This window comes from Pogona vitticeps, chromosome 10 (assembly GCF_051106095.1).
Source record: "Pogona vitticeps strain Pit_001003342236 chromosome 10, PviZW2.1, whole genome shotgun sequence".
NCBI classification, from domain to species: domain Eukaryota; kingdom Metazoa; phylum Chordata; class Lepidosauria; order Squamata; family Agamidae; genus Pogona; species Pogona vitticeps.
This window is the reverse complement of record NC_135792.1, coordinates 8,246,717-8,268,641: the sequence shown is the minus strand read 5'-3', so window position 1 is coordinate 8,268,641 and position 21,925 is coordinate 8,246,717. Positions and strand designations below refer to the sequence as shown.

At 43.1% G+C, this 21,925-nt stretch overlaps 1 protein-coding gene across 4 annotated transcripts in view; it reads right to left on the bottom strand.

Annotated features, from left to right (window-relative positions):
* CRISPLD2 (cysteine rich secretory protein LCCL domain containing 2) overlaps positions 1–21,925 on the bottom strand; it is a 50,100-nt gene that overhangs the window by 12,513 nt on the left and 15,662 nt on the right. For all 4 annotated transcript variants that reach the window (XM_072980456.2, XM_072980454.2, XM_078380493.1 and 1 more), the window contains exons 3-11: positions 17,316–17,434; positions 13,941–14,073; positions 12,574–12,689; positions 10,579–10,679; positions 9,504–9,659; positions 7,864–7,924; positions 5,708–5,774; positions 4,416–4,546; positions 2,705–2,748 (exon numbers count right to left, since the gene is read on the bottom strand). In XM_072980456.2, coding sequence (XP_072836557.2) covers positions 2,705–2,748; positions 4,416–4,546; positions 5,708–5,774; positions 7,864–7,924; positions 9,504–9,659; positions 10,579–10,679; positions 12,574–12,689; positions 13,941–14,073; positions 17,316–17,434 — 928 coding nt within the window. The remainder of the gene's footprint in view (positions 1–2,704; positions 2,749–4,415; positions 4,547–5,707; positions 5,775–7,863; positions 7,925–9,503; positions 9,660–10,578; positions 10,680–12,573; positions 12,690–13,940; positions 14,074–17,315; positions 17,435–21,925) is intronic.

Sequence of the window (21,925 nt, the reverse complement as noted above, 5' to 3'; positions counted from 1 at the left end):
AGCAAGTATATATATTTTTTTAATTCCCAAAGATCTTCTAAATGGTAAAATATCTTTTTGTCCAAAGAAGAGGGTGGGGGAGAGAAAACCGAAAGCCTTTTGAGGTGGCCCCATTTTTTTATCTGCCTGTGTCCTTTGCATAGCCTTTCCTGGCAGGTTTTAAATCAAACCCTAATTTTCAAAGGCTCTTGATGGCATCACTTCTGAAATGCTGCGCCTTTACTTTTTAATGCCTTTGTTCCAGCAAAGGGAACGTCTGGCAGAAGACCTGTGTTTTGCCTGGATCGCAGCTGAAACTGCATGGGCAGTCTCGAGACAATGTCCAGCCTGTTTTATCCCTTCTTGGCTCTCTTTCCAGTTATAAACACTGCTGTCTCTTTTGCAAGCATACAAACAAGACAAACATCACAAAGGATAAAGGTTGTGGATGGGGAAAAACAACAACAGGAAGATCATGTTTTTTTTGGGGGGGACAACAGGATGAAATCAAACTAAATGGGAAGGACACGTTTCGGATGGATTTAAATGGAAAAGATTGAGGCATGTTTAGAAAGCAAATTGCTTTTGACTTTGTGTGTGTGTGTGTGTGTGTGTGTGTGTGTGTGTGTGTGTGTGTGTGTGTGTGTGTGTGTGTGTGTGTGTGTGTGTGTGTGTGTGTGTGTGTGTGTGTGTGTGTGTGTGTGTGTGTGTGTGTGTGTGTGTGTGTGTGTGTGTGTGTTAGGTGGGGATGCAGCAAAGGGGAGCAAAGTTGGAATAAGGAACCAGAAATATCACTGTCATGGATCCTTTTGTTGCTCCTGTTACTTTAGGGGAGGATTTTATCAGCCAGCATTCCTGGCAATGCTTATTGTATGCCTGCACAATCCCTTTGCAAGCAAGGTCCCTTCCTAATCCCATTTTACAAACGAGGAACGGAGCTAGATAAATCGGGAAACCATTAACCTTTAGGTGTCTCCTTATCAAACTCTTGATAACTGAAGAAAACATACCGTATTTTTTGCACCATAAGACGCACTTTTTTCCCCACAAAACAGAGGGGTGGAAAGTCTGTGCGTCTTATGGAGCGAAGAAAACAGATTATATTTTCCTGTTTTCTTCTTCTAAAAAATTGGTGCGTCTTATGGAAAGGTGCGTCTTATAGAGCGAAAAATACGGTATCAGAAAGAAGTTGGGGTGGAGGAGATTACCCCTTCCTTCCTTCCTCTAGTGTCAAGACAAGGAACCTTTGTTCATAGCCTGGAGGCCACGTAAGATATTATGTTTTCATGCTGAACCTTCCAGAGAATGGGTGCTGAGGTCGTAAAAGAGCGAAAGCCAACAGCAGATACAGCTAAGCCATGTTCTCTGTTCCCTCTTTTCTGTCTTCTTCCTTCTCTTGCCCTCTACCTTCACTTTTCCCTCTATATATTTTCTCGCCCCTGCATTCTGTTTAAGTTTATTTATTTATTTATTTATTTTATTTTATTTTTCTCCCCACTTTCTTCCAGAGCTGTGACCCAAAGCCAGCTCACAACACATTTAAAGCAAATACAACATGATCCACAGGTTTATCAAGTTTGTGTACAATTAAGCGGTCACAAGGAAACCCTAATGAATTCAAGCAGAGTGTGCTGCTTATATATCACACCATAGTGTTTAAAGCACTCTCTACGCAGTTTGCAATTTAGTGATGCAGGCTACACCTTGCCGCCACCCTCCCCAGTGATTTCCCAACCTCGGAAGCTTGAGTCAACCTTGAGCCAGCTACCTCAGCCCACTGGGATTGAATTTAGGTTGTAAGAAGAGTCTTGATTGCAGTAGAGCAGTTTAGCCATTGAATTGTGAGGCAGTTGAAAAGCAATGTACCAAAAAAAAAAATATACGGACAGCTCCAATGTATTAAAAGCCTAATTTTCAACAGCCCATCAGTTACCCAAAGCTGGCCAGAATTTTTTTAGAAAAAAAACCCTTGCCTGGTAGCAGAAGATTACTCCTTGGAAAAGAGCTTCACATCTTGCAAGAAGATTGACTTTCTAAAAGCAGGGGCTGTTCAGCAAGATTGTGAAAGAGCAGGAAGCAATCCAAAGACTGTTTCTGTAACTTCCAAGTTCTAACAAGCACCCCTACATTCTCAATCAACCTAACAAAACCCTAAAGTGACTGTTTCCTTCCAGAGCATGGAAAATATGGTAACTCACATAGACAACGTGGCTAATGAGATGTGAAATTCGGGATTCACCCCAGAGTGTCAAGATTTAGGACAATGGTTCCCAACCTTGGGTCCCCAGATGTTCAATGGACAGCAACTCCCAGAAATCCTGGCCAGCACAGCTAGTGGCGAAGGCTTCTGGGTGTTATAGTCCAAGAATATCTGGGGACCCAAGACTGGGAACCACTGCTTTAGAGGGTGCTAAAATGTAGAGATGAATCAACAGGTGAGTGTTAGGAAAATAAATGGGAACACCTCCTGATCCTATTCACTTTCCCTGTTTTGAAAATGCACTTTTTTTATTTAGGAGCAAGGCATCATCTTCTCTTTTTTCCTGGGAGGGGTACTGCTCAAGATGACTACGGAGTAGGAGATGCTGCGGTCAAGCTTCTTATGTACATCTCTGAATGGCTGGGAAAATATGTGGTTTGTAGTTCAAAAAGTCACTTTTCCAAGTGCTGCTTTCTTCTTAATTATAAATTCCCTTTACTGTAAGTTTAAAAAAAAACAACTTACCTGTGACTTTTGAAACAGCAAAACCATTGGAAGGCTTGAATTTGCTGTGAAATGAAAAAAATATATAGAGGAATTAACACATGGTTTAAACATAGGAGACATGATTTAAAAAAAAAAACGGTGACAGATCACCACACACTCAAAATAACAAGGGCTATAACTGTGGGTCCTGATGGCAATTTTTAGAGTATTTATCTTAATTGTATTTTAATCATTTTATCTTTTATTGTATTTTAATTGAATTTTAATTGTTGTAAGCCGCCCAGAGACCTTTGGGTGGAGTGGGCGGCATATAAGTTAAATAAATAAATAAATAGATAGATAGATAGATAGATAGATAGATAGATAGATAGATAGATAGATAGATAGATAGATAGATAGATAGATAGATAGATAGATAGATAGATAGATAAATAAATAAATAAATAAATAAATAAATAAATAAATAAATATTATAAAGTTTTAAGGTCTGCTGAGGTCAGTGTTTAGGTGCCATACTTTGGACCTGGACAGTAATAGACAGTAGAGATGGGCACGAACCGACAAAGCAGCAGTTCGTGGTGGTTCGTTTCTCAGCCCGAACAGGTGTGCAGTGGTTCCCAGTCCCACCTCCTTTGACAGGTGCCCACTCATAGATAGTCCTTGAAAGAGGCAGGGCAGGGAAGCTGAGGGGCTGCCTCTGAGTGGGCACCTGCTGGAGGAGGTGGTGCTGGGAACTGCCAAGCACCTGTTCGGCTGAGAAACGAACCAGCACGAACTGCTGAACAACGATTCATGCCCATCTATACTAAATAGGCTGGAGGGCTACGAATCACCAGGCAAGAAGCCATATTTGCTAGTGCTGATTTTTATCCCGCAATATTTTAATTATTTTGTGAGTGTTTGGAAAGTGGCTTTGTCTCTTTGTTTCCATGTGGCATGGCAACTTTAAAAATAAATAAATACAAGCCCTGTTTGTGGATTTCTTGGTATCCTCCAGCTGGGTCATTTTTTGCTAACATGATGCTGGACAGAACCATTGGCCTTATCCATCCACTAGGCTCTTCTTGAATTCCTATTCCTGGAGCTTGAAGCTGCTACTTTTCCGGACTACAGCTCCCAGTAGCCACACTGGCTGGGGGATAATAGGCATATTAGCCTATAAAAGCTAATTTTCTCCAAATTTCTGCTTCTCTCCTTTGTCAGAGGTTCTTCTGCCTAGTTCAGTAAAAAGATGAAGAGGTGGAGCAAAAGCAGATGGGCTGAAATCCTATTTGAATAAGATTGGCATGACCGATTGCACTTAATTGAAGAGTTGCTGGGGCAGACAATGGCTGAACCACCACATCTCAATTAGCCTCAATTAGCTGCAGCAAATGATCACCATCATCCCCCTATCTCTTGAAAAAGACAAAAGCTATTCCCACAGCTATAAATACTCAACTATCCAACAAACAGCAACAGAGCATGGACAGAGTTCCTACTCCAGTCCTCTGAAGATACCAGCCACAGAGACTGGCAAAACATCAGGAAGAACAACCTTCAGAACACGGCCAAAGAGCCCGAAAAACCCACAACAACCATTAGATCCCGGCCGTGAAAGCCTTCGAGAATACAAATTATACAAACTTTATTCGAATATCAGTAGGGTTCTTGGCATCAAACTGGAAGCCTGTTCTCACCCACATCAATAGACGCCCAGCCCTGGACATATTCCTAGTGGAGAAATTACCTTAACGATTCAACACTGTTTCGTGTTGACTTCACAAAGAAGTCTGTTCTGCCCTTCCTGGTAATATCTACGAGACCTCCTCGATTATCCAACACTCCGGAATGAATGGCCGCCCGACATATACTGGAGGACTGGAGGTGGATAGAAAATTAAAGACATTTAAGTTACTTGTTAATTTCTGGTTGAAAACTGTATTAATATTTGCAGGAGGAGGGGGAGTGGACATTACTTTTTATGACTAGGTAACACTCCAAGGAGTTTACAGTCATCATTGGAAAAACATCCAGTAACAATAGAACCATTAAAATATAAGAAAACAAAGTATGACCATTATAAAGCCATTAAAATCCCTTCAATATAAAAACAGTTAAAATAGTGGCAATTAATTAAACTGGCCAATTTAAAAAGCTATGTTTTCATTCCTTTTCTAAAAGCAGAGAGAGTTAGGGGCAAGTTGGATTCCACAATCTGGGTGCTAAGCAAGAGACAGTCCTTTTCTGCCTCTACAGCTCATGTTACTCTCATGGAGGCATTTTGCCAGGATGTCATCCTCCAGACAACTTCATAAACATGCCATCCCTAATCTAGCAAGATCCAAAACTGTTTGGGGCTTCATACATTAAAGTCAACGGCTTGGAGTGATGTGACTTCCTCACTTTTTTTGTTGGAGTTTTTACAACCTCGCATGCTGCCTCTGCTGGGTTTGGCTGGGAGGGACCTTCCTGGGTGTGGGTGACTGTCAATCAGTCCAGCAGTAACCAATTGTTCCTTCCCTGCCTCTGATTTAAAAAAGAACCACACCTCTTGGCTTAAGTGTCTTTCCCCCTCTTTTTTTAGTAAAGTTTAGTAAGTTATGTCTGCAGGAGTCTGCTGGAAGCAGACTACAAATCTGTTGAGACCTGCTATTGTAAGCAGTAATGTGTGTACAATATATGTTTTTGATCTGTTCAACTGTGAGTAAATTGAACCTTTTTATTCTTTCTCTTAACCATGTTTCACAGTGAGTTATTGAGACTGTAAGTGCCAGTTAATGAGAGAAAAGGGTGGGCCACTCTGGGGAACTTACAGCTAATTCTCCTCTGTGGTCCCAAGCAATTCTGGTGCGCAGCTAGAGGTTTTTAACTACAATTCAAAATTCCACAACAGTTTTAGCAGAAATGTATGCATCATTTAAAAACAAAGATCAGAATTCTAGTTGGTATGTGGATTCTAGTTGCTGGGAATTCTGGGAGTTCTGATGCCAAAAAATAACTTTTCCACACTGTTGCTTTGAAACAGCAGGTTTTACTTACACTCTCATAGTTAAAGCTCCCAAACACTTTTGCTTTACTGTTCAAGCAACCGGCAGGACACAGGTATCTAGCAAAGAAAATAATATTTATCAGATTAATGCAGAGTTAGGATTGAGCAGAGGTATGGCTTAATATGTGCGGAACAAGCATGAACCAAGAATAGCCTAATTCAGCCATTCCTGTTCCTACCACTGAGCAATGACTCCCCCTCTCCTAAAATGAACCACTGTACCCCAAACGTTTGGTACATGTTACTTTGAGGCTGCCTTCCAATCAGCCCCTTGACGAACGCATCAAGTATGTTCTAGGACAGTGGTTCCTAACCTTGGGCCTCCAGATGTTCTTGGACGTCAACTCCCAGAACTCCTGGCCAGCAGAGGTGGTGGTGAAGGCTTCTGGGAATTGTAGTCCAAGAACATCTGGAGGCCCAAGGTTGGGGACCACTGTTCTAGGACACCCCATTCGAAACCAAAGCTGGGAAACCCTTTCAGTGAAAGTCAACGTGAAAGTAAAAGAGGGTCTCAATTCCATGCTATCACCTTCACTCCAACCTATGGCAATTCTTTCCAGTTTTTTCTTGATAGTGAGTATCTAGAAGGAGTTTACTCTCCCCTTCTTCTGGGGGTGACCTGGGACTGTGCAGCTTGCCCAAGGCTACACAGGCTGGCTCTTCTCTGCGACACACGATAGGAAATTGAATTCCCAACCTCTAGCTCCACAGCCAGATACCCAGCTAGCTGGTATGGTGGGCAGATCCAAAGGCAAAATGATGGAACAGAAAATGCCAACGTAATTGAATTTAATGCATCATTCCGGATGTCCCAGTGGCCCTAGTATGCTGGGCATACATTTTGTCTTACTGTTGATAACTAAAGCCTTAGAAGATACATTTCAGCTTGATAAAAAAAACTGAGGAGAATCTGTAGAAAAGCCAGGTAGAAACATCAGTGTCACAAGAAAGGACCTGACCATCTGGGGAAGAGACCAGAAGGCCAGACAAATAAACAAATAATCAAATCAAAAATCACTAAAAATTCATTGAGTCATATTCATCAGGAGCTTTGATGTACTTGAATACAAATCAACAAATTAGCAATTTTTGAATGAATTTTGGTGATTCATTTTTAAATTTGTGCCCATCTCTAGTCATGCTCAGTGGTCCTTGTATATTGGGCATACTTTATGTAGAACAGGGGCTTCCAAAACCCAGCGCCCTCCGTATGTGTTGAACTACAAATCCCAACAGCCAGCAACTGGACTGGGAAGATGGGAGTTGTCATCCAACGCCTATGGAGAAGGTTGGAAACGTGGACTCCAATTCCCATCATTGCTCACCATCAGCCATGTCTTCCATGGCTGACCAGCTTTTGACTCCAACCTTGGAAGGGTGTTTGTGAAGGTCCCTGTTTCCTGTTTCAGAAAGTGCAAACCCGATTCTTTAGCAAATTGATGGTTGTGAACGTGTTCCACAACAACAAAATGGAAAATCACCACATTAGATCATCAGTTGAGGCAAAGGTGGGGGGAGGACTCTTGAATACAGTGAACTTATAGTAACTTCATTTAAACTGCCCACGTTATAAAACGTGGGAGGGGAAAAAGCAACACAGTGATGCAGAAGAGGAAGAAGAAAAATACCAACTTTGCTCTAGGTTTTCAAACAGCCTTCTCTTTAAGAAACTAGCCAATATTTGATTTGGTTTTGGCTCGTCTCTCGTGCTCCTTCCCCAAAAGCGATAAACTGTACTGTAACATTGAGTAAAACCCTCAGACGTAACCTTGGTGGAGGAGCTTGACTGTCCAGCAGAGATAAGTAAACAACACCGGTGTGGGATACTGAAAGGTCATGCCAACAGGAGCCCAACACTAAGAGGCATCTAGAAAATTCTGGGCCCCCATGGCTTCTTTGCTGCATGAAACAAATGAGGTCCCCTTTGCTTCTGCCCAGTTTGGCCACATCTCTTGGGAGAAGGGGCCCTAAGAAGTTGGCTTCATGTCACAGAGACTTCCAACCAGGGATTCCTGTCACTGCAAACAGAGCACAGTCCACCTCGCCTTTGAAACCCTGTGCAATTTTGCTAAGATGGAGAAAACTGTTTTCCCAGAGAGGTTGCAGGAGGACAGCGAAGAAAGAAAGAAAAGGGGGAAATGACTACCTGTTACATGTGGATCCTTTGCATTTATCTCTCATTTTGGTGTCGCATTTGATGACTTGGGCTAAAATAAGAAGAAGATACAGAACCACATGAGGGCACATCCTGCATCAGAATCTACAATGTTATAGCATGCATATAAGGTGATACTCAGAAATTTTAACATCCAGAATCAGTGCCAAATACCAAATCCGTTGTTCAGTCATCAAGATCATGAGGAGACACAGCTCAGAAGAGGTCCTGTTTTTGGACTCCAATTCCCAGAATTCCCTAAATAGCACAGCTGCCAGGGATTCTGGGAATTGTAGTCCAAAAACAATGTTTTTTTTCCCTTAGTTCCATGTATAGGAAGCTGTTTTAAACCAGACCAGGCTACAGGTTAATGTAGCCTAATATGATATAGTGGGACTATCAGTAGCTGTTCAAGATTTCAGGCAGAAGTCCATTTCCTGTCACTCTAGCCAGTAATTTTAAGTGGGAGCAGGGCCGGCTCTATCATTAGGCAGAGTGAGGCACAACCATCTCAGATAGGAGACGCTGGGGCAGTGGCAATAGCTCTCTCTGTTTCTCTTGAGTCTTCTAGCCACCCCCCTTCATTGGAAGACAAAGCTAGGTTTGCCACCTGGCCTGCTAAGCATCTTCCACAGTCAGTGGTGGGAGATACGGCCCTCGCACCTAGATTAAAGTCTGTGTGTGAAATGGGAGGGGGAGCACCTCCACAAGAGCCAGTGTGATGTGGCATTTAGTATATTCAACGGGCACTCGGGAATTCAAGGTTTATGGCCCCCCACATCGTCGTTTAGTCGTTTAGTCGTGTCTGACTCTTTGTGACCCCATGGACCAGAGCACGCCAGGCCCTCCTGTCTTCCACTGCCTCCTGGAGTTGTGTCAAATTCACAATGGAGCCACAAAACTGACCTTGGTTCGCTCCCTTTCTCTTTCAACCTGCCCTATCTCAGAGGGCCATTGTGAGCCTGAAATGGGAGGAAAGGAGAACCAAGTGCAGATGCATGAGCTCTGTGGGAGGACGTAGGGATGGAAATATAGGCTGAGAGACAACCAAGAAGTCATCACCAAGACCTCCTGGACGCATAGCTCATGCTTTACCACTCAGCTACAGTCCCTCTCCAACTCATCCCTGGCCTACGCTCTCTGGACGTATTTGAATGGCATTTTCTTCCCTTATGGTGTTGGCCTGTTGTTTCCAACTTAAGGCAAACCCAACAGGGTTTTTGAGGTACATGTGATGTTCAAGAAGTGGTTGCCATTGCTAGTCCCAGGGAGCTTCCATGGCACAACAGGAATTTAGACCAAAATCTCCTAGGTCCTTGCCTAACCCTCTGTCCTTTACATCAGTGGTCCCCAACCTTGGGCCTCCAGATGTTCTTGGACTTCAACTCCCAGAAATCCTGGCCAGCAGAGGTGGTGGTGAAGGCTTCTGGGAGTTGTAGTCCAAGAACATCTGGAAGCCCAAGGTTGGGGACCACTGCTTTACATCACCGTGAATCTCTCCTTGATTATCTTCCTGTGGCATTTGCTATAATGGACGTAGACAGCAATCGCAGCGAAAGAATTGCCTTGCACATTTAAAAAAAAAAAATCAAAATTATCCTGAATCTAAGGAGACAAAGAGGCCTTCTTACTCATATGGACCGTGCTAGTTGCTTTCTTGTCCTTCACAGGTTTTGTGGGTTGAGGCTTCACCCTCTCTTGCACCCACACGTGTTTGTCTTCTGTCACTTGCGGGATCTCCACTTCATTCGTCTCCTCTGTTTCGGGTTTCGCTACATAATGCTCATCTTTTTCCCCCAAAAAAGAGAGAGTTACAAAAGAGAAATGTGTTAATATTTAAGGTCAGCAGTGAAGAGAGCAAGCGGTGAAGAAGGACGGCACTCTGTAATTTGCCCTGGGGAGATTCGGCTGGGTTGCACAAAAGTTCACTTCTGCTTGAAAGCTTAAAATACAAAAGTAAACAGCGGGAAGGTGGGTCATTCTCAGCTCAGGCCGGTAAAAGCAAACAAGACCTACATGTTAAACATCTAAGAATTACCACCATAAATTCACTCGAGGTCTATGTAATCCAATGTTCGGCAACTGACAGCAGTTAAGCAAGTGTGGCCGAGAGCAGACAACAGCCTTCTCTGTCCCCAGCGAGTTGCATTTGGGGCTTGACTGCCCTTGCACATGGAGGTTCAGAGCTTAGAGAAACGTCTTCTCCACGTTACACGTCTCCACGTGAACAAGTCCACTTGGCCAGTGGCCACGCTACTTGGGGAGTTCTAAGAGATATTGTCCCCCCCCAAAAAAAAAAGTTTAAAAATTGCTCTAAAAACCCCACTGTAGGCCATTTTGCCATGTTCAAGCCTACCTAATGTGTGTTTATTTAATTTTTGAAGAAATGGCCACTATGGGATCTGTGAGGGGTTCGTCAACAAAATAAATAAATCCATGAAAAAGCTTGTTTAAAGAAAAATATACAGTAATTTTGGAGTTGGACGTAATTGCAGGTCTGCCCTTCACCCCACGTTCCAGGGCTGGCCGTGAGCATCCTTTCAATCTCTGCCCACCTTTGTAGTAGACTAACCTCCAAAAATGGTCTTAACATCTCCTCCTTCACGGTGACAGATCCTGGCCAATAATGACAGCTGGAACTTAGGGGTCATCCCTGGTCAAAAGCAAGAGTCTAGATCAAAGGGTACTGAAAACCTGACCACGTACCTTTGTAACACAGGTTGTTCTGACATCTTCCACCGTAACTCGGTGGGCATTCGGAACAAGGGCGGCCGTTCTTGTACGGAGCTTCTCCAATCCAGTTGCCTCTGAAAAGCGTGCAGAAAAACATGTTCCTTAATTTCCCCCTCTTCGAAGCATCTTCTGTTCGGCACACACGGTTTGCTCGACACATAACAGGACTGTTCTTGGCTCTGTGCCGGAAATTTTACCTTCCTGAGGCCCCTCCGCAGGGAAGGAAAACTGAATGTTCTCCTTGTAGTTAGAGTGGGACAGATGGTCATAAATAGGGGGAAAGATGATTCGGGTGGGAAAGATAGAGGACCTGTAGGATTCTCGCTGAAGGAAAGATGGGGATTGCCATGCCTTCCTTGATCATAACTTGGAAACATTATTCTCTCTTTTTTTCACTATAACTCCCAGAATCCTTGCACCACCATGCCTGATAGCATCCCACAATTTTTCTGTCCACTAGCAGCAGCAGCAGCCATGTCGGCTGAGAGATGCTGGGAAAGGCAGACCGAAATAGCAATTTTTATAGACTCTGACCTTGCCCTCCATGCTCCTTGCCATGACTATTAAAAGTGTGGACCTACTAGGCCCAGTTCATTGGCCACTGTGATTAACACCAAAGGGTAACTCAACCATTTAAGTTGGGAGTTCAATTCCTCACTGTGCCTCCTTGATAGGGGCTGGACTTGATGATCTAATGATCTATAGAGCCCATTCCAGCTTTGGATGATGATGATGATGATGATGATGATGATGATGATGATGATGATGATGATGATGATGATGATTCAAAAGCACCAAACCCGGTCCAAATTCTAAAAACATTGACTGATATTATATAACAGATTATAAAGTTTTAACCGAAAACCTAAGTATCTGTTAAATATCAGTGCAGTATGTATACTGTTCCTAATATTGCCCTTTTTTGTAGCTCTGATGATGGTGTGATTTCTGAGACCTGCAATTGCTTATAGTACTGTGTGAAATTTCTTGACATTGTTCCCAAAGCCCCAATGATGATGGGGACCACTGAGGTTATGTTTCAACCCGAAGCAAGATGTTTCAGTTGCCAGGTCACTGTGTTTTGCTAAGTTTTTCTAATTCTTAATCTTCAAATCTGGCATCTCCTGGAACTGTAATGTCAGTTATACAGACATTTCTTCTATTACTACTATGTCTGGTGTGTTATGTTCAAACTGTCTATCTGTTTGAATCTGGAAATCCCATAGGATTGTGACCATCATTTTCTGACACCTTCTCCACCTGATATTCCCATGAGGTTTAGGAGGGTGGTAAGTTATATTTTTTGCATAAAGACCAGTATACTAATTTTGCCACTCTGTCATGTCTAATTTGGTAATCTGTTTGTGCAATCTTTGGACATTCACAGATAAGGAGTGACACAGTTTCATCTTTTTCTTGGCAAAGTTGATATTTGCTGTTAGCACTAATTCCTTGGATCTTAGCTTTCATAACATTAGTTTAGAGTGCTTGTTTTTGTGCAGCAAAAATCAAGCCTGCAGTTCTTTCTTAATGGGCCTCAGAGTTTTATTGTAATGCTTTATTTTTTAGATGTTGTCCATATATAATGGTTTTGTTTGTTTGTTTTCATAAAAAAATATTTTCAAATTGTTGTTTCTTATATTCTGCCTTTGTTTCTGTTGTTTTCAAAATATTCTCCATTTTCACTGCCTTAAGTAATTTTTCTCTGTTATACTAATATCACCATCATCATCATCACCAGTACTACTATTTAAAAAAATTACTTCTTTTTTACCTACAGCTCCCCAAACCTTGCAGCCAACATGACTATTAGAGGACTCAGGAGTCCCATAAACAAACTTTTCCAATTAGTGCTTGAAAAAGTAACTTTTCAAAGGTCAATTCACCACTACTAGAAGGGCTATTAGAAACCTTGCTCCAAAGGGAACTATTGAAAGAGAAAGAACGAATCTCATCTTGCATCCTTACTTGGGAGAATAGTTGCAGACCAGATAGACGGCATTCTCCCAGACTTCACCCCACACGTCCATCCTCGCGCAGACGTTCACAGCGCAGCCAACTTTATTTGTCGTGGCCCAGACAATCTGGGAAAAGACACATAGGTTCAAGCTTACCATCCCTGGATTAGTTCCCTTGGGTAGAGCAATCTCTTTTCACAGCTAAACCTAAGTCTGGCAGACATCTTGGAAGACCTAGGAAGTTCCAACCCATTACGTGGTGCTCCTTTCTGTTTTCCTTAGGAATGTAAAAAGTTCCACCACATCAAGACAAGCCTTGCCAAAAGAGCTTCAATCCAAACGCATTCAAAAGGATGCTCCTTGGGGCTCTTCCTTCATCTCTGGAGGCCCACGGAGGGAGCGGAGGGATTGTTTAGATGCTCCTTTTCCAGCCTCACACACACACACACACACACACCACACTCTGTGTCTCCAGATTAATTTTTGGAACAGCTGGACATTTATAACAGGAGATGAATGAACTACTGCCAAGGAACAAATTTCTGGAAGGAGGAAAGGTAGCTTAGTTCCCATCACCACCCAAAATAAATAGCCATCTTGAAAATGGGCCATAAAAGATAAATATTTCCCTTGCAAAAGGATGGATGGATGGATGGATGGATGGATGGATGGATGGATGGATGGATGGATGGATGGATGGATGGATGGATGGATGGATAGATAGATAGATAGATAGATAGATAGATAGATAGATAGATAGATAGATAGATAGATAGATAGATAGATAGATAGATAGATAGATAGATAGATAGATAGATAGATAGATAGATAGATAGATAGATAGATGTAGGGAGGGAGGGAGGGAGAGAGAGAGAGAGGGAGGGAGAGATATACCTTGTTTCCCTGAAAATAAGACCAAACCTGAAAATAAGTCCTAGTATGATTTTTCAGGATGCTTCTAATATAAGCCCTCCCCGAAAAATAAGACCTAGTTAAGTGAAAGCCCAGCATCCACCATTGGGCAGCAACCCGAAGAAGATCACGTGACTGTATTTGAATAAACATACATTGTATTTGAAAAAAATAAAGCATCCCCTGAAAATAAGCCCTAGTGCATTTTTGGAGCAAAAATTAATATAAGACCCTGTCTTATTTCCAGGGAAGCGATGGAGGGAGGGAGGGAGGAAGGGACGGACGGATGGACAGACGGATGGATGGATAGATTATTCTAGGCAATAGTCTCTCCTATCCCTATCTGATATTCTTTGGTTGTCTCCTCTCCACCCCTCCTCTTGCTTAGCTTCCAAAATCAGGCAAGACTAAATGCATTCACGGGGATGGTATAGTCTGCACACTGGCAAGGTGGTATAGCTTTACCTGTGTGTAATGAGTACACATTGCTCCTGAGCATCTCTCTGGACACCATGGGTTGCATTCATGAGGATAGGGATAGGTATAATCTTTCACTTCATCATACCATGACTGGACATGGAAAGCTGGAGCGCGGTACCTAAAGAAAACAGAAGCATATTCTGGTTTGACATAGAATACTGAAAAGAACAGGTAATGGAGGAAAAGAAAGGTGTCTCCTATTATTTTTATCTTATCTCCCTCAGTTCCAAGCAGCCACAACTCAAAGATTGTAATAGCCTTATGGGATGAGACCAAAGACCAACGTCAGCTTCCTGTTCCCCATAGCAGGCAAACAGATGCTTCAGGAAAACACAATTATTTTTTTTTGAGGGGAGTAGTTTTTCCCACTGTTGCCCCCCAGCTGATAGTGGCCTGGTTTTGGAGATTCTATAGCCATTAGGCTGGCTAGATAGCTCAGTGAGTTAAGTATCTGGCTGTGGAGCCAGAGGTTAGGAGTTCAATTCTCAGATAAGAGGAGATGCTCCCAGGAAAGGAGCCAGAAAAGAATGGTAGACTACATCTTAGCCATCTCTACCTAGAAAATCCTGAAAAGAAGGGTCTCCATAAGTCAGAACTGATCTGACAGCACACAAAAGAAAGAAAGATAAAGGATCAAGCAGGAACCTAGCCCTCATGAATGCACACACACAAAAAAAATCTGTTTATGCTTGCTTGAATTTCAGAAACCAGAGGATTGTGGCTGAACAAAATTCTGAGTTTTCGAAGGTGGAACTAGCAGGACACACAGTGCTTGTTTGTTCTCTCCACGAATGGCGAAACCTGAATAAATTATGTAAATCAATAAAAAATGGCCAAAGGATTGGGGGGAAAATCATATAAGCATGAAGAATTTGTTCAGTATCTGGAGAGTGTGCTGACAGTTTCTTTCAGTGTTTTGAATACAGGCTAAATAAGGGCCTGTGTATTGCTATCGAAAATTCAGGTTGCATTTTATGTGTGCTCTGCAAATTCATACTTTGAATTTTATTTTTAAGTTTTATTTTGGGATTCAAGAGCAGCTCATCATCAAAGGCCAGGCCTTAAGCTTCTCGTGGCTCTCTCATTTCAGGGTATTTGAGAAGCTTTGTGCTCAGCATGCTGTTCCCCGGGATTCCAGAGAAAAAGATCAAGGCGCTAGTCCTTGTGATGTCCCAGGGCCAGCAAGCATTGTCATGGTGGTGGGAGAGTCCCTCCCAAGCCTTGTGCAGCTGCAACAGGGTTTCGGCAAGCGGGTGGTTCCTGAAAGAAGCCACTGGTGCTCTGCGCTTTGCTTTGATGCCAGTGGCCGAAAGAGGCCAATGCTGGCAGACCAGAAAGCCAAGATCAATGGGAGGGGATCTAAAGAGGAAGCCCTCGGGCACCCAGGCTCCATGGAGAGCAAATGGCCAAAGAGCACTCCCCTGGGAGGACCTGCTTTGGGGGCTAGAATTCGGGTGTCCCAAATCGAATCTTCACCAAACCTGGAGGTAGTGGGAAGAAGCATCAGCCCAAGAGTCACTACAAATTTGGCACAGATTGGATATGGGATGTCTGAGTTATAGCACATGTACTAATCGCCAACACTGACAATAGTTCGGCATTTTGTTTCATTCTGGGCAGCTGTATTTCCCTGAAGCACCCTGAAATAAACCACACAATGGCCCAATTTGTGTGTGTGTGTGGGGGGGGTCGGTTACTTTATGGTTCGTTTTGTGCCTATCTCTAGTTATAAACTCAAAAGGGTCCTAAACACCGCAAGTGATAAGCTTTACTCCAGTGCTGTACCTACATGAATGTTTGTACGACTGTTGTGAAACTGTTTGGTTTGGTATGTTGAAATGTGAAGAAGGAAGGAAGGAAGGAAGGAAGGAAGGAAGGAAGGAAGGAAGGAAGGAAGGAAGGAAGGAAGGAAGGAAGGAAGGAGCTGATGATGGATAGAAGGGAGGGAGGAAAGAAGGAGCTGATGATGGATAGAAGGCAGGAAGGCAGGAAGGCAGGAAGGTAGGAAGGCAGGAAGGCAGAAAGGAAGGAAGGAAGGAGCTGATGATGGATAGAAGGGAGGGAGGGAGGGAGGGACAAAGGAGCTGATGATGGATAGAAGGAAGGAAGTCATCTCACACTGCAAAAATAAAATGTTTTTTTCATCCAATGCTGCTCACTCTATCTGGAGCCCCACAGAAGGACAACAATTCCTTGAGGTCTGAGATGGTTCTCTGAGACCTACACACACTTTTTCACAACTAAGGGGGAAAAGTACGCCTTCTGCACAAAAAAAAGGGGGGGGTTTCTCTCTCTCCCAGCCTGTCCACTGGGGTTTTTGCCTTCATTGTTGTTATTGCTCTTAGATTTCCATTTGGGTGGTGTTGTGACATGGGCGATATAACCCCTGGGTTGAAACTGTGTCTTGGAGCTCGGCCCAAATGCCAGTTAAGGTGTGTTGCTGGCCAGTTCTTCCCATTAAAAGCTGGCGAAAACAGGCAGCTGGATAAACAAGCCCTGTTTCTTATCCTGGCTGAAAGCTGAGGAAGAAATGTTCAATCCGTATTATATAAAGCACCCTCCTGAACCCACATTATGTGCTTATAAGTAGGGGAATGGATACAAAACAGTTTGTTCTAGTAGAGAGGAAGATTCAAGCTATACCGGGAATGACAAAAAGAGAGAGAGAGAGAGAAGATTAAGCAGCAATTTGAACATAACATTCAGACACCAAATATGGTTTCTCAATGCAATACCCTGGCTTCTGTTTTGCTACTGAGATTCCAGAGGGCCTTATGTTCTTCCAGTGACATCTGCGTCATTTCCTGGTAGCTGCATTAACCATAGCTTAGGAAATCACTTTGCAAAAGCATTTTATCATCTTTTTCTCCCCCCAACACTTCGCAAAAAGCAATTCACTCTAAACAAATTTAGTTACTTTTTAACACTACTTGCTACATTTGCTGTTTTTCTTTTAAGGATTGATTGGAGAATAGAGTTGAAACATCAGACCTTCTTCTCAAAATGCTTTTGATTAAAAAGGAAAACTAACTTTCAAAATATAACTACAGAAGTTCATTTACTGCATCGTACAACGCCAGCCTCCAAAAGTTCCTGCCACACCGGGGGGGGGGGGGGGGGAAGGTGTCTCAGAAACATCTCTTTTGCCAACATGGAAAACAAGTAGGTGGATCAGAAGGGGTTTTGGTTTAATCCAGCATGCGGTTCTTTGCAAGGCATTTGCAAAATTAAAATCTTTCCAAAATAAAATGTCCTCTCGGCATCAGCCTTTTAGTAAAACGAATCCCATCCCAGCAAGGTTTGCTTAAGAGACATGAAAAGGGCCTCACTGAGACATGATAGAGACCGCACTGCTCTTACCTGCCCCAGTGAACTCCCAGATTTTGTCCAATCGACATTAGAAGGGTGGCAGGTCCATGATCCCAAATGCATTGATGGGCCCAGGACTCAGCTGATCTCTCCAGCTCATCGTCCCACCTCTACATGAAAGAAAGAAGAAATAACACACAATTCATGGGCTGTGAGAAATAGAGGAACCTTAGCTACGTAGACGTTCCAGTCACAATGAAGCCTCCAGGCAAGACCTACGAAAGTGAAACTGCCAGTGTAGAGCATCAACAAGTCTTCTATAGAGTTGGTCCCCAATCTTGGGTCCCCAGGTGTTCTTAGACTACACCCCCCAGAAATCCCGGCCAACACAAGAACATCTGGCGACCAGAGGCTGGGAACCACTGTTCCATAGCATATGTGAATTTCAGTCAAGAAGGTAATGCTGACAGTGCAATTTCCAACAAAGCATCCACGACCAAAGTTTGAATTTTGTACATCAACTGAAATGCACAGAAGTCACTCTTACAAATGTGCAGAATCTGCCAAGACTCAACAAACCAACTCTCCTCGTTTTGCAGTGGGGGAAAATGCTCACTCTGGCTCAACTCCAAAGCCGGAATGAAACAAGTTAGGTTACATCCCTCATTCTCGTTGATCTCATAACAAAGAGATTCCAGGTGAAAGGATAGCTTTTAATAGTCAATTCCCAGCTTCCTTTCCTGTTGATAAATCCAATGTCCTTAAATCGATTCCTCTCCATTATATGTCAATGCAGCAGAAGGCAGCCCAAGCAACAACTGAATTATATGAATCAAATTGCTTAGCTTTTGCTTCCTCCTACTGTATTGACTACCATCCAGTGATGGAACCATTAACACCTACTAGAAGTCCAAGTCTCTGAATTATGAAGTGGTATGTGGGCCTATTTTATTTGTTGGCCGGTAATGTTGTGGAGAATGTGCCCCTCTCACATCTGGCCCGAGAGGGAAGGCTGCCAAATCGCAAATTACAAAATTAACTTCCTATTCATCTTATAGAACATGGCAAGCTCGCAACTCTCCATGTCCCCAAATTCCAAACTGAGTGGAAGGCTCTCTTGGGCAACAGTATAGCTCTCCTGACGTGATAAACATGGCAGCGAATTCTGGACGGACTTTGTTTTGACCAGGCGCAAATGACAGCTGCAGAGTCAGATCAGTTCAGCACTTCAGTAAAAGCCCTGCCAAGAAAGTAGTCTCTGTTTACTGGAGCATAATTATTCCGTTGTTTTCCTTCTGAAAACAATTTCACTCATTTCATTTTAAACACATTTCTGTTTTCGTCTGTTTTGATTTTCATTTGTCATTAGTTCATTCATTTCCTTCTCTTCATTTCATTTCAGTGCTCCTGTCTGCAAGTAATTCTTGCTCGTCTTTTCTTGCTGGAGTTTGGATGAAATAATGCCGATATGGACTTTGGATGTAACAGTTTTAACATGGATGTGTTGATAGCTCTTTGTTCTTCAGCCCATGGCTGAAATCCTATTGCTTACCATAGCAAGTCACACTACAGTAAGCCCATTGAATCAGGGGGGGTTGGTGAGTCACTTCCTCCATAGGTTCCATGGATTCAGATGGGCCTACTCTAGTCTTGTGACTTGCTACACTAAAGTAAGTACAACCAGAGTAGGCCCATTTGGATCAATGGAATTTACAGAAGAGTTGATTCACCAAATCCCCACTGATTCAACGGACGTACTCTAGTGTGTAGGTCCAAAAAAGACTACGCAGCAGAATTTCAGCCATTTTTCTCATCCCTGCACTTCTTCTCCCCTGAATGATCAGCTGTAAAAGCCAGTAATACTTTTCGTTTCACATTAAATAGCCAACGTATCCTAGTTTTGTGCATTTTATGAGTTCTGTAATTCCTGGGTCTTTATTTGTTCGCTTTAATTCTTCTTTGGTGACCACCCTCAAGCCAAGAAATTCTAGCATCCTGGGTTAAAGCCACGTCTCAAAGGCTGCTCCATTTTTATAATTAATAGTTGCCTGTGTCAAAAGCCAAGGATTGGATGTAAACCCATGTTTAAGGTTGCCACATCAGCATTGACATCCAGCATCTTCCAGTGGCTAATCTGGTTAAGGAACGCTGGACATTGTAGTCAAAGCAAGCAATACAGCATTCCAGATTAGCCATTGGAGGATGCTGGATGTTGTAGTAATCCAAATAAGTTGTTTTTCTCCCAAGCTGACTCACACCAGAGTAAGGTAGCAGCATGTCTGGCAGCTGGGAGGGCCGTCCAGGTCATCTAAGTCCACACTTAACTTGGGTGGTGTGGCTTTTCATTGCCAACGCATGGCATAAGGAAAGAGAGAGGGAGAGGGCAAAACCAAGCCAAGAACTCTCAAAACTGACTTCAAATTAGCACTGACTGGAGTTGGAAATGTTTGCTCCAAGACGTGTAGACCATCAAATCATTTGCTCAATCCTCTCCCAAGAGGGGCCCCTTGTCTTAAAAGCACCCAAGGTCCACCAGAGAGGGCGGGTGGGTGGTTCACACACGCCATTACGGTAAAAATAAACAAATAGGAAAACAACAAAGGACTTCAAAGTGCTGCTTGTATTCTGAAGTTCTGCATGAAGATTTCCAAACCCTATTAGGTAAATAGGATCCGATGAAAGGCAGATTATGAGCCAGTCCCAGGAGAGCCGTTTGGGGGCTGGCCTTCCAGCAGGGTCTGTGAGGTTCTTTGCCCACGGCTCCCAGAAAAAGGAAAAAGGAAAACACACATGAGACAAACGCATTGAGCAAAGCCAAACATGAGGTAGCAAGTAAATAGACATTGGCCTGTACAGTCTTACGGCCGTAGGAGTGAGCTGAGAGGACCCAGAATGCCAAGGAAAATATGGTCAGCTTCCTCGCTTAACTTTGTGTTGACTTTCAGAGAGGCGGCAGGCCCGCTCCCTCCCTCGTATGGCTCAGGACAGCTTCTCAGCTCAATTAAATAATTGTGGGTCCTGAATAGGCTTGCAGCTGGCCTCTACGGACAGGATCAGCCCCGTGTCATGCACTTGCAGTAAGGACACACTGACGGCATATTTCACAAACCATTTGACATCCTTCTTGCAGTCAATGCTGAGATTTATTTTTATTTTTTAAAAAAGCAATGAATTCAAAAGCCAGAATTTAGTGTATGGGGGGGTGGGGAGTACTGTGGTGCTCCAACTGTCCTTGGACTACAAGTCCCATCATCCTTCACCGTCTGTGCTGACAAGGGTTAATGGGATATTTAAACCAACAACAAGTTTTGGAAGGGTTGCACAGTGGAAATGATTTGGGGGGGGGGAGAAAAGCAGTGTTTTGGAGGAGGCACATATGTCTTCCCCAAATCTACCACTGCTTGCCTCTTTCATTCTGCTTGAAGACTCTTTGTTGTTATAGCATTTTAAAGAAAAAACAGACAGAACATTTCTCTCCCCTCCCCGCAAAAGGGATCTGGCTCATGACGCAACAATAATATTACTATGGCCCATCAGATTTGAAAATAATGGCAGTCCTTCAAAGTCAATTCAGAGTGCCAGCATTCCTCTTTTTTTGCCCTCGCTCTGAACAGCCTCCCTTGCCAAAAGCCGCAGCACTGCATGCTGTGCAGGAAGGACTGAGCCCAAGGCTGCCTGCTTCATTTTTTTCTCTTGTTTTTGTTTCACTTCTGCTTTTCTCTGACTTTTTACTTTGTTTTGCCTTGACATTGCAATGCTATACCGTTTAGCTTAGTTTGTGTCAACATTTTTGGTTGGCTTTTTTTTTTTTTTCAGAAGGCTGCTGCAACAGATTTTCTGCCTTTCCTCTGAACAATAGCTTGGGAGACCTTTGTAAAGCAAAGCCCCAAAGAATTTCCACCTAAAGGAGATGGTCTCCCTTTTAGCATTTATCAACTCTGGAACCCGGAGTGAGTCAGGCTGGGAACCTTAAGCTGAGCTGATTGTATGGGACAGTGAGAGTGACCCAAAAATGGTAAATGTGGCTTTCAAGAATACCTCCTTCTCTTTCTTTACAATTAGCAAAAGCAGAATCATTTGTGCACAAAATTGCCAACTACATTCAAATGATCATAGTTATTCCAAGGTCTACTGCTCAGTGGAATTGTTTATACTTTGCATTCAGAAGATTCCAGCTTTAATTTTGCATCAGGTAGCCAGAATTCTCCATCCCTGAAACATTTTTACAAGAGACAATGCCCAGGATCAAAAGATCAAGCAGTTACATTCCATATGAGGCCGTTTCATGGCAGGGAAAGTAAAAGTGACTTTTTAAGAACTACCATACAGAGAATTTCACAGCCAGCATAGGTGCTGCTCATGTCTGCTGACTGATTCTGAAGGTTTACAGTTGAGTTGGATGACTCTTTGTGTCCTCTTTCTTAAAAGCAGCTTTTCCATGTCTTCCCATATATATATAGCAACTGCGTAGTTTCTAGAGCCTTGTGGCACAGAAGTTAAATTGCAGTATTGCAATAAAGACTGTGCTCTAGAGTGATGGCAGTTTGATAGCACTTTAGCTGCCAGGGCCCTGTGTTAAAGAATGCTGGGATTTGAAGTTTGTTGATGTCAATAGGATTATGGGCTCTAGTTCAGGAGCCCAAAGTTCTCCAGCACGAATC